At 55.1% G+C, this 14,452-nt stretch overlaps 1 protein-coding gene across 4 annotated transcripts in view; it reads right to left on the minus strand.

Annotated features, from left to right (window-relative positions):
* Positions 1 to 14,452, minus strand: part of SHB (SH2 domain containing adaptor protein B) — a 133,861-nt gene that overhangs the window by 16,400 nt on the left and 103,009 nt on the right. Inside the window, exons 4-6 of one of the 4 annotated variants that reach the window (XM_036856238.1) lie at positions 13,387 to 13,558; positions 7,172 to 7,291; positions 2,621 to 3,361 (exon numbers count right to left, since the gene is read on the minus strand). In XM_036856238.1, the coding sequence (XP_036712133.1) occupies positions 3,223 to 3,361; positions 7,172 to 7,291; positions 13,387 to 13,558 (431 nt within the window). In that variant the 3' untranslated portion in view covers positions 2,621 to 3,222. The other 3 variants (XM_036856240.1, XM_036856241.1, XM_036856237.1) reach the window with 3 other exon arrangements.

Below are 14,452 nucleotides of genomic sequence, written 5' to 3' on the forward strand. Positions count from 1 at the left end.
TGATCCAGAGCCCATGTCTTCTGCTGCACAGAGCTGCCTCTATCCTGGGGAGATGGGGAGGAGTTAGTGATAGGATATATTGAAAACTGTGGATTGGAAAGTAGGCAGCTTCTCTCCTCCTGGGCTGCTGTTTCCTCAGAAGGGGCAGCTCCTTACCCTGCCCATCCCCAACTGCCTCAACCCTCCTCACTTCCCAAGGCCCACGTCAAAACCCCTCCTCACTCCACCCCTTCCTGCCATCACTGTCTGCCTGGAGTCAGTCAGCTACCCCTGTGCCGGCCTGCCTGACCCCCACCTCTCTTTCTTCTGTACTCCCCCTCCTCCAGCCCTCACACCCACCTGGCAGCTCAGAGAGGTGCAGTCACAGGAGTAGACAGCCAGGAACCCAGGGCCCTGGTCAGCAGAGCTGGGCAGTGCCCCGGGCGGCACACACCTGCCTTTCTTGAAGCTTTGCCCTCAGGGGCAGGCTGGGGAGGAGAGCAAGTGGTGGTGATGGAGTCCTACATCCTGCAGCAGGAGGTCATGCTGGGCAGGGAACCCAACAATGGCCGGGGAGGCTCTACTGTGGTCTGGGGGCTTGGCCATGGGAGCAGCCCCCATGGAGCTAAGAGGCTGGAGCCTCAGATGTCGACCCGAAAAGGGGTGCTCAGATGGCAGAGGGAAATGAAGTCCGTGCTCCCTGACGATGATCGAAGGGCGAGCAGGCTTTCCTCATCCCCCGCCCCTCCCCGCCCCACAAACCTTTATTATTTCTTGCTCCTGGCTGTCAGCAGCAACAAACTAAGATTAATCACTGGCCCGCCTGCCTAGACACAGACATGCCTACTGTTTGAAAACTCTCTCCTCTACTATATAAATCAACGAGGGGAGAGAAGAAAGAAAAACAACCCTAACAGAAATGTGCCCCCAGCGCCCCTGGAACGCAGCCCATCAGCTCCTCTGGCCCCGCTACACTCACCACCCTCCCAGGAAGCATCTGTTGGGTGAAGACTGGCTGCCCAGCAGTCAGCACAAACCCCCAGCTCCAAGCAGGAACCTGAAGGTCCTCGTTTAGCAATCAGAGCAGGAGGCATTTTCTTGTCCCGCCCCCTCCTTCCCACCTGGAGAAGGAGGTGGGGCCTTCCCACCATCCTTAGGACTGAGCAGAAAGACACCTTGTCCTGACCATAGAGTCTTGGACCTGGAAGCAAATTTACGAATCAAATGCCAGACCCTCTTTCTATGGAATGGGGGAAGACACTCGCCTGTGTCATCCAGAAGCAGATATAGCCCAGACGCACCCCGAGGGCGCTTGACCTGGTGCAGTCCTGTCCACCTTGCTGCCTCCACGGCAATTTCTAAAGGCTCCGGGAAAGCTGGGAGGAGCGGAGACTGGCATATACCTGCTGAGCTGCGTTAATTATTACAACAACTTCATGAGAGTGGCCTACATGGCTTTCTAGGTGATGATCAGGGAGGTAAAGTCATTGGCCGAGAACCACACAGCAGGTAAGAGATGGAGCTAGGATTCGAACCCAGGTATCTCTGGCTGCAGAGCCCATGCTTTTCCCTCTACATCTTTAAAAGGGCTGCCCTGGATCTCCCCTTGGGACGCGTGCCCACGTGCTGTCCACCTCTTGGACTGTGCTAGCTCGGGTGGCATGTCTGTGGACATGTCGGGGAGACAGAGGCAGAGTAGTGTTCCATTTGACACCCTGGTTCATGAATGGTTCTAGAATACAGCTCTGGGGACATGACTGCGAGGCTGCTCAAAACCTTCAGGAACGCTCCCTGCCCTACAGGTTAGAGTCCCCAGTTCCTCAGCCTGATGACTAGGGCCACCCCTCTCCTTGGCTCCCATCAATGTTATCTGTTGTTCTTACACAAGCTCTGCACTTCCTGCCTCTGTGCCATTCCCTCTGCCTGGCTGCCCTCTCTACCCTGTCCACAGGTCTAAGATCTGCCCAGCCTTCAAATACCCCCTCTTCTGGTTCCTTCCCTCTTTCACAGCCCTGAGCACTTTCTGCCTTGGGGAGCCTTAAACACGTTCTAGGAGTATGTGAGTTACCCGTGTAAATACCACTTCTTCCCCGCTTGGGCTATGAATTCCTGGAGACTGGAGCCCACTAAATAACAAGACACTGAAGGGGCAGAGCTTATGGGCTGAGGAAGTCTCCTGAGTGATCGGGGCTGAGTGGTACCCTGATGGAAAAAGGTCAGACCCCAGAAATGTCTCCTGAGGTCAGAATCTGGGCTACGCATTTGCAAGGATGCTGTGCAGTTTGCCTTTGGGGATTTGAAAGCTGAAGGCCCCTTCGTGAGGGCTCCCTGGGGCCATGTCCCCCACTGGAGTTGGGGCTCTCAGTGCTTAAAGAGAACAGGGCTGGGCCCTTGTCAAAGGAGCAGGGGCATCCCTGCTGAGGCCTCAGGAGGGCCACTCTGTCTGCCTCCATCCCGGGGGGGCACCCAGAGCAGGCAGAGCCTGCCCGGTGTACGAGGAGGCCCTGGCGTTCTCCCTGCCTCCCCGGCCCTCAGCGGCAAACCCTCTGGTCTTTGGAGTCCTGTTTCCCGCATCTTGTCCAGATTCCTTTGCAAAAACTCATGAAACTAGAACTTGCAAAGAGTCATTCATAGTCCAAAGTGCCTAAAGAACACTTTTAATGAGATTTTTCATCCCTTTCCCCCACTGTTTGCCTTTCCAAACCGTAAACTGTGTTAGAGGGTCATGTTTTCTTCCCAACTTCTAAAAGCTCAACCTTTCGCTTCCCCGAGGCTAGAGTGAGTGTAGCAGGGGTCAATGGTTGGTGCTGGGGCCAACGTGTGTGCTGATGGCTGAGAGGGCGCCAAGGGTCTGACGCCCTGTCAGGTCAGGCTGGAGAGGGGAAGAGGGAGAGTTCTGCAGAAGGAGGGGATGAGGGCAGTGTTCAAAAGCCATGAGGCAGGACCTCTGCAAGACCGCTTCACGGGTGGGGGCGTCCGCCATGGAGGGGACTTGGATGCGAGGAGGTGAGGAAGGCAGGCGCCGTCTTGGATTGCCACGGGTGCAGGGGGTTTTTGGTGAAGGGGCAGGTGGGTGGCAGCTTAGGCTGGTCCAGGGATCTGTCTGGTCCCCACAGTGGGAAGCAGCCTCCATCTCTCTTGTCAGTGTGGTCAACTGCCAGCTGGGGAGCTGGTCAGTCACAAATCCCCTCTGGGTCTCAGTCTCCCCAGCCATGAAGCAAAGGGACTGGACCAGGCAGGCCTCTACGGTCGCTTCAGGTTCAACACCGATGACCTTCTGGCCGGTGAAAGGAGTGCTTGGGAGGGGGTGGGGAGACACTGGGCTGGGTGGGAGTCCTCTGCCTCCACTCCAGTCTCGGCTGGTCGGTCAGCTTCCTCTACCCTAAGGTGAGAACGAGGATGGTGATCTCTGCCCTGGCCACCCCGTGGGGCTGTCCCGAGGCGAACGCGCAGGCTTTCTAAATCGTGAAGTGCTGTGGATTTGCAGGGTGGAAGTGGGGTTTAAGCATACAGGCGGGTGCCTGAGAGTGGGCACTTCAGTGGCCCCGTCACTAAGAACTGAGTCTCAGCTCCTCTGCAGGGCACGAGTCCTGCCCAGGCTCTTCTGCATCTCCAGGGCTTTGCCTGGCCTGTCCCCTCCACCTGAGATGCCCACCAACTGTCCCTGCCTGGGGAACGCCTACCCTTTCTTTAAGGCTCAAGTGTACCTCTGCGCAGCAGCTTCTCCAGACCCTCTCACTCCAGCACCAGCTCCGGCCCCCAAGGGCCTCTGTGCAGACCTGCAAGCAACAAGGCCCAGACTGGGAGCTCTGCAGCCTGGGCTGGGCTGTCCTCACCTCTGCTCCCTCTGCTGCCCAGCCTAGTGCCTGGTACCGAGGGCTCTGATAAATATCTGCCGAGGGAAGGATGGGAGGGGTGGAGGGCCCTGTACTCTGGGGCCAGACTCCCCCAAACACTTTCCTCCACCCTAGAATACCCTCATAGCATGACCCAAGGCTCACATGATAACATAGCTGGAATTCCAATGTAAATTTGCACCTCACTCCTGATAATGCCACTCCCCACCCTACCCCCACCAGGCAGGCTTTGGGATGTGAGAGTCCCTGGACCTCCATGGTGGCTGGCAAAGCTGGCACTTGCCCCAAGCAGCCACGACATTCAGTACCAGGGCAGTTCCATTTGTGGTTGAGGTGATGAATGCCAGGTGTCACTCCCTGGCCGGCAGCCTGACTGGTCACTGGGAACTGAGGCTGCTCTGGAAAACAAGCCCACCTCCGCTTAGCAGGCTGCCCTGGCCAGCCACGGATGGCCTAGCCCTCCTCCCCACTTCTGGCCTTCTTCAAGAGAAAGCTGACCAGGTAAGACCACCCCTCTGGTGTTTGGGAGCTAATGGCTCCTGACAAGCACGCAAAACTAAACCCTCCACCTCCAGCACCCATGGGCAGAGATCAGTCATCCAAATTGCACTTCCTGATAATGAGAACTGACAGGACGGGTCCAGGAAGACAAACCTGGGCCTGACGGCAGAGTGCTCTGATCTGGGATCCCAGCGCAGGCCCCTGGGCTGCGTCCTCAGTCTCCTCCACCTCCTCCCCTCGCCTGGGAGGTGCAGGGGATCCGGCCACAGCACTCCAAGGACAATGGGTGGCTGAGCCCACGGGCAGGGGAACTCCCGAGAGCCAGAGACACTGAAAAGCATCTATGTAAGGAGAGCAGCGTCACCTCTCATGCACAGATGAGGACACAGGCTCAGAAAGGTGATGTGGCTGCCAAGGCCACAAGGCCAGCGAGTGGGCAAGCCCGGCCCCTGGACTATAAGCCTGTCACAGAGCAGAAGAGAATCAAGGAGCTCTCCATCTCAAGAGTGGTCCTACAGTCTAGGGAAGGGAGCAAACCAGGAACGAAAAGGGAATTATGCTCTTAGGACTTTGACAGAAACACTCTTCTGAAGACCCATCTGTGAGCTGGCATTTGGGCCTGTTTGTCTAACGGAGGGCATGGGCTCAGGGCACTGAGGAATGGACCACGCAGGCACTGCTGGCATGAGTACTCCTGCCACTGGCTCGAGATTCCTTGTGTGCTCCCATGCTGGCGCCTCAGCCCCGACACATCCCGGGAACTTGGGAGGCTGTTTCTTCCTTGCAGGCAGGGCTGTGGTGGGGTCACCAGGGGCCCCAGTGTCCAGCCAGGCCTGCCCAGTGCAGGGGCCCAGCATGCGCCCAGTGAATAAACAGAAGCGCGATGGGGCCCTGGCCCTCATGGTGAATGACTGGGCCTGGCATGGGGAGCCCCATCCTTTTCTCTGTGCATTCAATCAGCCCTCTTGGGAAGACGCCTCTGGCCTGGTCCCAGACAACAGGATTCCAGGAAGAATGAGATCCACTGAGGAACTCAGAGATTGCCAGCGTGATGAGAGTGAGGAAGCCCAGGGCGTGGGCAGGCTGTCTGGGTCAGCAGGGAAGGGTGGTGACACAGGAGTCCCATCTCTGATGTCACCTGCTTCTTTTACTTCTTGCAGTCCAGAAAGGCACAATTCACCTTGAGGTGGGAAGGTGAAGATATGTAAGCATCATTCATGGGCACCTGGGTTGCTAGGTTACCTCGAACAGTAAGGGAGGGAGGGGGCTGCATGGAGCAGTGGGGAGCTGAAGACCCCCTGGCCCTGGGCAGCACAGCCAGCGGTATGCACCTGTTCCCCACTGTGGCCCTCTGGCTTTGGCCGCCTCCAGCCCAGCCAGGGTTTAGTGTATTGAATTTTCCTGGGCTGCAATAACTGGCCTGATTCTTTAAGCTGTCAGGCCTGATGGTGGATGATGAAGCATGCACGTGCCGTTTGTCCTGAGTGCCCTCCCAGCTGCTTAGAAATTCCCTCCACATCCTCCCTGGCAAGGCGGTTGTCCAGCTCCTGGTTGCACACCCCCAGTGATGAGATGCTTGCTACTTCTTGAGGCAGCTTTGGATCGCTCTGATTCCTGATTGGCTCTGTTAGAGAACTGTGCCTCTCACTGACCTAGAATCTGCCTGCCCATAACTCTCCCATCTACCACTTCTGCCCTGATGTCCTTGAGAGATCTGTGGTTCCCCCACGTCTCCACACACCCTCCCTTCTCCAGGCGGACTTCCAATGCCTCTGCTTCCTGCCCAGGCTCTGCTCTGCAGTTTATCACTGTCCCTCTCAGGTGGGGTCAGTCCTGAGCAGAGAACACAGGCCAATCTCTCTCTCCTTGGCTGCACTGACCCTACTGACTACACAACCCGGCCTGCACAGGGCTCTCCTGACAGCTGCATCCCAGCAGGCCCTCTCTCCATCACATGGCCTTGAACAATGGCGAGTAGAGCAGAAAGGAAGCAGGCAGAGGGCTGCACCACTCCTGGTGGTCTGTGCTGGCTGAAGGGCCTGGGTTTATACCCCAGTTCTGTCACTAATTCTTTAAATCCCTCCTCTCTCCAGGCCTCAGTTTTCCTGTCTGTAAAATGGGTTTCAGACAATCCGTTGGGTTCCATCCAGTAACAGCACTGAATGATGAAGCCCTCAATCAAAAAACCCTTTCTTATGGCAGGGCCACCTATCCTGAAAGCAATGGCCTCGTATCCAGAAAGACCTGACAGGTGATAACGCCAGCAAGATTCTTCCTGGCTCTTCCCAGTGTTCCTCACAACCTTTGTGCGACACCTAAAAGTGAAACTTTCCCAAACAGCAACCTAGAACATAAGGAAAGGGTGGTTCTCACGGCGGCAGCAGGAACAGTGGGGAGTCAAACACCCGGCCTTGAGTACTGGCCCTGCCCCTTGGGCCAGCCATGGCCCCTCTCTCAGCCTTAGTTTCCTCATCTGCAAAATGGGGACAAGATGTTTCTCATCAAAGTGCTGTGTGAGGTTTGAGAGAGGGATGAGGCATGCTAAGTGCTTCTATAGTCCCTGGCTCACCGTAGATGTGAAAGCTATTCTTGGATATTTAATATAAATTCTAGGAGAATGCCCCCCCTCTTTGTGGGGGGCAGAAACAGAGCACATAAAAACTCCTCTGTATCCCAGGAGAATAAGATCAATTGGAAAAGCGAGGCTTGAAATAACTCATGCTGGCAAGTTTCCTTGGGGGACACTGGCGGGTCTTCCTGCCCCAGACACTGGGGCCAGGCCGCGCATCGCTGGAGGCTGCCGAGGGCCCAGGAGGTGGCCAAGGTGTACTCACTTCAGGGAGAGGGAGTAGTCGTGCCTGCTGGTCTGGCTGTTCCGGACAAGGTAGCTACACTCCTTGCAGAGTCGCAGCAGGTTCTCCGCATCTCCTCTGCTGATGGCTCCATGATACCATCTGCGGAGAAGAGACGGGGTCAGAACCCAGCAGGGACAGACCCCCCACAGCTGACACCCTGAAATCCGCTCCTCCCCGAGGAGGCTCAGCCTCTCTGAGGGCAGCTGTCGGCATCCCGGGTCTCCTTGTCACGAGGCAGTGCACGTGCGTTTGTGTGTGTGCGTGTGCCTGTGCACATGTGTGTATCCGTGTGTTCAGTCATTCACTAGACATTGACCGAATGCCTGCCGCATGCAGGTCCTGGGGAGAGAACAGTGAGCAGACCTCTGCGATCTCCTCGCCATGAAGCTTACGGTCTAGTGTGGAGGCTATGGAGGAAACGAAGCAGGGTCGCCTGGCTTGGAGCTGGCGGGAGGGACTGCTATTTTAAGCAGCTGCCAGGGAAGCCTTCTGCAGAGAGTGACATTTCAGCGTGAACCTGAAGGAGGTGAGGGAGGAAGCCACGAAGGACAGCAGCTGGAGAAGAGCGTATATGGCACAAGGAAGGGCAGCAAAGGCAGGAGTGCCTGGCATGTTTTGGAAACAGCAAGGAGGCCAGCGTGGCTGGAGTGAGGCAAGGCGGTGGGGTGGGTGCTGAGGCCGAAGAGGCCACGCGGCAGGGCTGGGTCGGGGGCCTTGCGCGCAAGGCAATGCAGGAACTCTGGCTTTCTCCATCTGAGTGACACAGAAGCCGTCAGAGGGCGCTGACAGGAAGGACACGTGCTGGCTCTGTGACATCTGTGGGACTAGTGGGCGGTGCTCATCACTCAGGAGAGCAGGCAGTTGGGGTGGGGGGGGGTCACACCAGTGCTCCTGCCAAGTGCATCTGGCATCGACTGGGCACGTGGAAATCCCAGTGTCACTGCTTCCGGACAGCATGTGGTGAGTGGCAGAATCAGAAGGGAGGGGTGCAGTGGCAGATGCTTGACTGCAGAACAAAAGGGGAACGTTGATTTTCAAGACTGAAAAAGCTGAAGGTAAAATTTCAGTGGCAGAGTGAGGATCCTAAGATGCCGGTCAGTGGGTGTACTCAGAACGGGCCTCTGTTTACGTTACAGTCTCTGAGGGGCTGGGTCAGTGGGAAGGTGGCCAGAGATGGGGTCAGGAGGAGAACCAGAGGTGCTGGATGGTCAAGGATGGATCACACTTTGGCCGCTGAGTCACAGATGCAGCTCTGCCACTGGCCAGCCGGGCAGTCTGGGGCAAGTGGCTGAACCTGGGTACACCTCGGTTCCCTATCAAGTTAGGATCACTCCACCCTTGTTTTGGGGTTGTGAGGATTAAATGGGACGATGCATTGAAGGGCTGGTGCACAGCCTGCAATGGGGTGAGTTTCCACAAATGGCAGCTACGAGCATCAGCTGAAAGAGACTGAACTTGTTGACGGCTAAGGGTCACTTCCCCAACTATCATTATTTCAGGCTGCTGCTCGCCACGCGGACTGCATTTTAAGCTCCCAGGTGTATGGGTGAGGCTGCCTCCTGGACCTGGCCAGGAGTGCCCTGTGAACAGTACCCGTGAGAGTTCTGATACAGACATTCTGCTTGGAGAAAAGTGTCGCACTGCCTTTCTCTGCACTTTCTGCCATTTATAAGGCAGTGTTCTGAACAGTTAGCAGCAGTGGGGACGACATAATTATAACCTAAAAAAACCCCAACCAGCTCTAGGAAAGCAAGGACTGGAGAGTGAGTATGATGTGAGTATCCCCATCCAATGAGCATGTGACCGAGTCACTGTTCGCCCAGGAGGTGACCGCTCACACTCCCAGAGATGTGAAGGCTCAGGATATGCTTAAAAAAGGATACATGACTGTGTTTGAGAGAAGAGGTTAGACAAGGATGGAGCTAACTTTAGAAATAAGAGCTAACAGTTTTGCCATGGTTGCTTTCCTGGGAAATTTCACCTGTGTAACACAGCCCCAGTGTGCTGACAAAACGTTGTTTTATTCGGAAAACAAGTTTCAGCTATCTGAAGCAGAGCCTCAGGGAAGGCCTAGATGTGGTCTCCAGGGAAGTGCTGTCCGCATCCGCCCCCTGAACACAGGACAAGTGGCACTAAGGGAGGTGGTGGCAGACAGGCCTCCGGGGGCTCTGGATCCTCATTAAGGGTAATCCCTGGTGGGTAAACAGGATAAGCTGCTGGTTCCTTCCCCCGCTGCTCCAGTCACTCCACACGGAGAGAAAGGCAGGGGACTCAGGGTCGAGGATCAAAGGAGAACCGGGAGTTTGGGAGAGATGGGGCAAAGGACACTAGACTGGAGGATGGGGAGAGGGCAGCCACTGGCCAGACTGTCAGCAGGAGGATGGCCACCAGGAGACAGGATGGGCCTGGGTGGTCCTTGGGGTTGGGGGGCACGGCTGGGGACCAACCCCTGCGCCCGAGGAGGCTTTGTCTGGACTGAAAAGAGATTCCAGGCAGCAGGCCATCTTGGGGATGTGCTGGACTTTGCAGAGCTGGCCACTCAGGCCGGAACCATAGGGATTAAGAAGACTCAACCATAGCCATCCAGTCCAACCAATATCCATGAGCTCATCCAATATTTTCTCACCACTTACTACACCCTTAATCTCACAGGACTAATGCAGGGAGATGGAGAATCAACAAATAGATTCAGGAAACAATGTCAGATAGTGACAAGTGCTATGTAGGAATACTGCGTTTGTGAGAAGGCAGTGACTGGGGCAGGGGAGGTGCCTACTATGGAATGAATGGACAGGGGAGGACCCAAAGGAGATGGCATTTGACCTGAGAATCTGCACTGTGAGAATGAGTCGATCATGTAAAGAGCCAAAGAAAACACGTTCTCTGCAGAGGAACCAGCAAATGCAAAGGTCCAGAAGTAGGAATGAGCTTGGGGTGTTCACGGAGCAGAAAGGCAGCAAGAATGGTCCAGCACTGTGAGTGTGGTGAGTGGTACAGGATGAGGATGGAGAGGAAGGCAGGGTCCAGTTCCCTGAGGCCTTGTGGGCCAAGGGAAGAAGTCTGATTTTATTCTAAGCATAGGGAGGGCAATGAGAGTTTTAAACAGAGATGCTTAAGAGATACTTGCTCTGGATGATCTTACAAAAGGTAAGCCAGGCTTCCCTGAAGAGCGGCCAGAGGGGAAATGAAGCAGGCGACAAGAGAGGAGGCTTCTGCAGTGGTCCAGATGGGAGGATCTGAGATAAGAAGATGGATGGATTCGGGCTGTGTTCTGGATGGAAAATTGGCAGAACTTAGTAATGTACTAGATGCTGGTATAATGCAAACAAAGGAATCAAGATGACTCCAGGGTTGTGGCTTGGGCAACTAGGTAGATGTGATGCGTTTGTGGAGGTGGGGAAGTTGGGGAGGAGAGGGTGTCCAGGAGAAGATCAGGAGTCCAGTTTTGAACGTGTTAAATTCAAGATGCCCATTCATCAGCCAAGTGAAGATTCCACGAAGGCAGCTGGACGTAGGAGTTGGGAGTTCTGGGAGAGGTGTGGGCTGGGGAAGTGCACTGGTGAATCACCACCAGCATCCTGAGACTACCCAGGGAGAGCATGTAGCTGGAAACTGAGCCTCGGACAGTCTAACCTTCAGGTCAGGTTGAGGCAAGGATCCCGCGGGGGAGGCAGGACCAAAACCAGAAGCAGAGACTGTCTCCGAAGGAGGGAGCTGTCTACTGTGCTGGCTGCCACAGAGGTCAGAGGAGGTCACCTGGTGACCTGGGCAGAAAAGGGAAGCAGATTGTGGTGGGTGAGAGAGTGGCAGGTGATGGAAGGGAGAGAGGACGTGCTTACAAACGTGGGGAAAATTTCCCAAAGTCCCTTTTTGGGGGCTTTGTCCATTGAGTGGATAGCTAGCTATTTACTGAGCACCTACTATGTGCCAGGCACTGTTCTAGGCACTGAGCAGTGGTGACCTAGGCAAGTTCCTGCCCTCATGGAGCTTATGTTCCCAACAGGGGCTAGAGCCAGAGGGGGATGTCCAGTCAGGATTACTTCTTTATTTGCTTTAAGAAGTTCATGACTGGCACATGTTTATATGCTGATGATAATAATGACGCAGGACGGAGGGGGCGGTGGGGTGCCTGAAGAAGGCCGGGAGCAGTTGCCCTGAGTACCTGAGTAGCCTTTCCACCGTCCCAGGAGAGCAAGCAAGTGGTAGGGGTACCCGGGCAGATGTGTGACTGTCCACCCTCAATAACCCTCTAAGACTGGGGCACACCGCTCAGTGTCCCCATGTTCCCTCTCCTCTGTGCTAGGGTGGAGAGAAGTCGGGGCTTGAAGGGGCCCCCTAATCTCTGAGGCAACACCAGTCCAGGTGGGGGATACAGTGAACCTGGGTCCTCAGGCTCCGCTGGAAATGGGATGTTATTTAAGCCCATCTCTCGGGTAATGAGGCAGGGTCTCCACCAGGCCAGAATAATCCCAGAGAGATGAGATGAGGGGGGATGGGAAAAGCCAGTCATGACTCTGGACTTGGCCGAGGGCCTTGTTGGGTGGGAACGGGAAAGGAAAGGCAGAACTGCCCTCAAGGGGCCCATGAAGTTCCATCTGGGGGTGGGAAGAGGGTAGGCTGGGCCGCTGACCCCAGGCAGTGATACAGTGTGGAGAGAGGAAGCACAGGGCCAGGAATCAGGAGATGCGCACTCTAATCCCAATTGGACAGACTTGACAGTGGCCCTGACCTTCTATGAGCCTCAACAGTGACTCCATGAACTGGCTGCTGAGACTGACCCAGGCAGACCTGGGTCAGGATGCATGCTGAATAGCTCCCAACTCCCAGGGATCTCTGGATCATATTTTGTTTGTTGATTAAAAAGCTCACAGTTTAATCAGAAATAAGCAAAACCTGCCACCCAATCTGTGTGGCTGTGAGAAGCGATTAACACAACACCCGCTGGGAGCGCACCCCACCTCCAATGTGCTTGGTATAGCAGGCGCAGGGCTGTCACAAAGGAGCCTGCAGCACACGCTTAAAAAGGGGCACAGGAGCACATGACATCATTCGGAAAACTCTGCATCCTGCTCAGCAAGGGAGCATTTCCTGTGAGGGATGCACTGCTGGCCGGGTGAGACCAGAATCCCCTGGGCGGAGACTAACATAGTACATAACACACACAATAAAGTCTCGTAAGGAACCGGCTTGGTTCAGCTAATCTCTTGGCCTTACTGAGTGCCTATTCTGTGCCGGCCATGTGCTAAGGGTGAGGGAGAAGTGTATATGAGAGGAAAGTGAGGGGAGAGTGTAGGGTTGAGTCATGGAGTTCGAATCCTACCTCTGCACTCTGAGCCATGAGATCCTAGCCAAGGCTCCACATCTCTTAGAGCCCCGATTTTCTCATTTTGCAATAAGATGATAACCCCATCTATCCCACATTCGCTTGTTAAGAGGATGATACACCTGATGGTGCCAGCACAGGATCCAGGATGTGTTTTATTAAGTTCCTGGAGAAGCTCACTCTAGGGTAGGTATGTGGAATGATGAGAAACTGAAAGAGCAGTCTGGGGGCAACTCACAGAGTGAGTGGCAGATGGGATATGGGACTTTATCCTGGCGGTGATGGGGAGCCACTGAAAGTTTCAGAGCAGAGCAGGGACCTGACACCCCAGCAGAGAAGGGAGATGATCATCACGGTCAAGGGGAGGGGCAGTAAACACTGACCAGCAGTGTTGGGGAGAAGCAGGGAGGGAAAGGGGCAGCAGGGATGGGACTTGGATGCCGATTAAAGCTGGGAAATCTCTGGGGAAAACCCAAATCAAGAGTGTCCAGGTCTTGCCCAATTAATATCAAGCAGATGTGGGGCAAAACCATCACTACAGCTACAAAAATAAATCTAATATACAATCAGGCAGCAAGATTTAGTATACATTCAGCTTTTCAAAAACTCATTTGCTGGATGATGAAATTAGAAAGGAGCATATAAGAGTGAGGGGTGCACCATGTGGACGATTTCACAGAACTTCCTACTAGCCAACCAAAGGAAGGCAGGTGATACAGTGTGGAGAGAGGAAGTACAGGGCCAGAAATCAGGAGACACGCACTCTAATCCCAATCGGACAGACTTGACGGTGGCCTTGACCTTCTATGAGCCTCCACAGTGACTCCATGAACTGGCGGCTGAGACTGGGCTTTGCTCCCTAAGAACTTACATTTGCTTCTCCAGTGGGACAGCAGGATCCACTCTCTCTCCCAGAATCCCACAGAACTCAGGGCTCCCATGTTTGATGGGCTTGAAGCCCCCTCCGGGAGCTCGAAGCTGGCGCCGCCGGTCCCGGGAAGGCGAGGGGGATGACTGCCGTTTCTCACTGCCGTTAAACTGGGCTGTGGGGGAGAGAGAGAAAGAGCACGGTTACCTGGTTACCCAGAGCTCAGCTCAAGGAGTGGCACATAGTGGGGTCACGGTTGATGGTTTTCGCTGGGGCTTTACAACTTGCAGGCAGAAGAGTTCCAGGCAACGAACAAACATGGCTCAAAAGACGTGGGCTTCCTAAAACGGGACAAGCATGTGCCATCAAAAACAGATGGTGCGTTCGAGAGGCCGGTTGAATCCCCAGAGGCCACGGAGCTCAGCCTTATCCCCAAAGGAACCCTCCTGCAACCTCCATCAAAGGGGACACGGCACTCCCAGAGGGGGCACAGTCCCCTAGACAGTTCCTCCTCATTTTCTGCCAAAAACCTGTCTCAAAGTGGCTCCTCTCCTCCTCCCATTCTCCCATCCCACCTGGGTTGGCACGGGCCACATCTGCCCCCTTTCTCCTAGGACAACCCTAGAGAGTTCTAATCGAGGGTCATGTTGCATCACCCAAGTCTGCTCCTTGTCCTGGGCCCAGCACCCAGGGGAGGCTGGAGCAGTGCCCGGCACAGCGGAATGGGTCCTCCAGTGTGCCTTCCTCCCGCCCTGGACCTGTGGGAGTGTTGTTCACTCCACGGGCTGGGGAGGATGCCTCTTGAGGGCAGGACCCTGGAGACACCCCACAAAAAGCAGAAAAGACTGAGCTAAAACTGGAGTTGCCAGATGTGTTCCTGGAGACTGGCTAGTCCACCTTGCAAGTTATCTCTCTGGGCGTCAATTTCCTCATCTGAAAAGTAGGGATAACGACCGTACCCACCTCATGGGATTGTTGTGAGGATTCTGCCAGGTGATGTACAGCCATCTTAGCAGAGCGCCTGGCGTGCAGTCTGTGCTCAGTCAACGCTATTATAAATATTTTCTTT

Source organism: Balaenoptera musculus, chromosome 6, assembly GCF_009873245.2.
Source record: "Balaenoptera musculus isolate JJ_BM4_2016_0621 chromosome 6, mBalMus1.pri.v3, whole genome shotgun sequence".
NCBI lineage: Eukaryota > Metazoa > Chordata > Mammalia > Artiodactyla > Balaenopteridae > Balaenoptera > Balaenoptera musculus.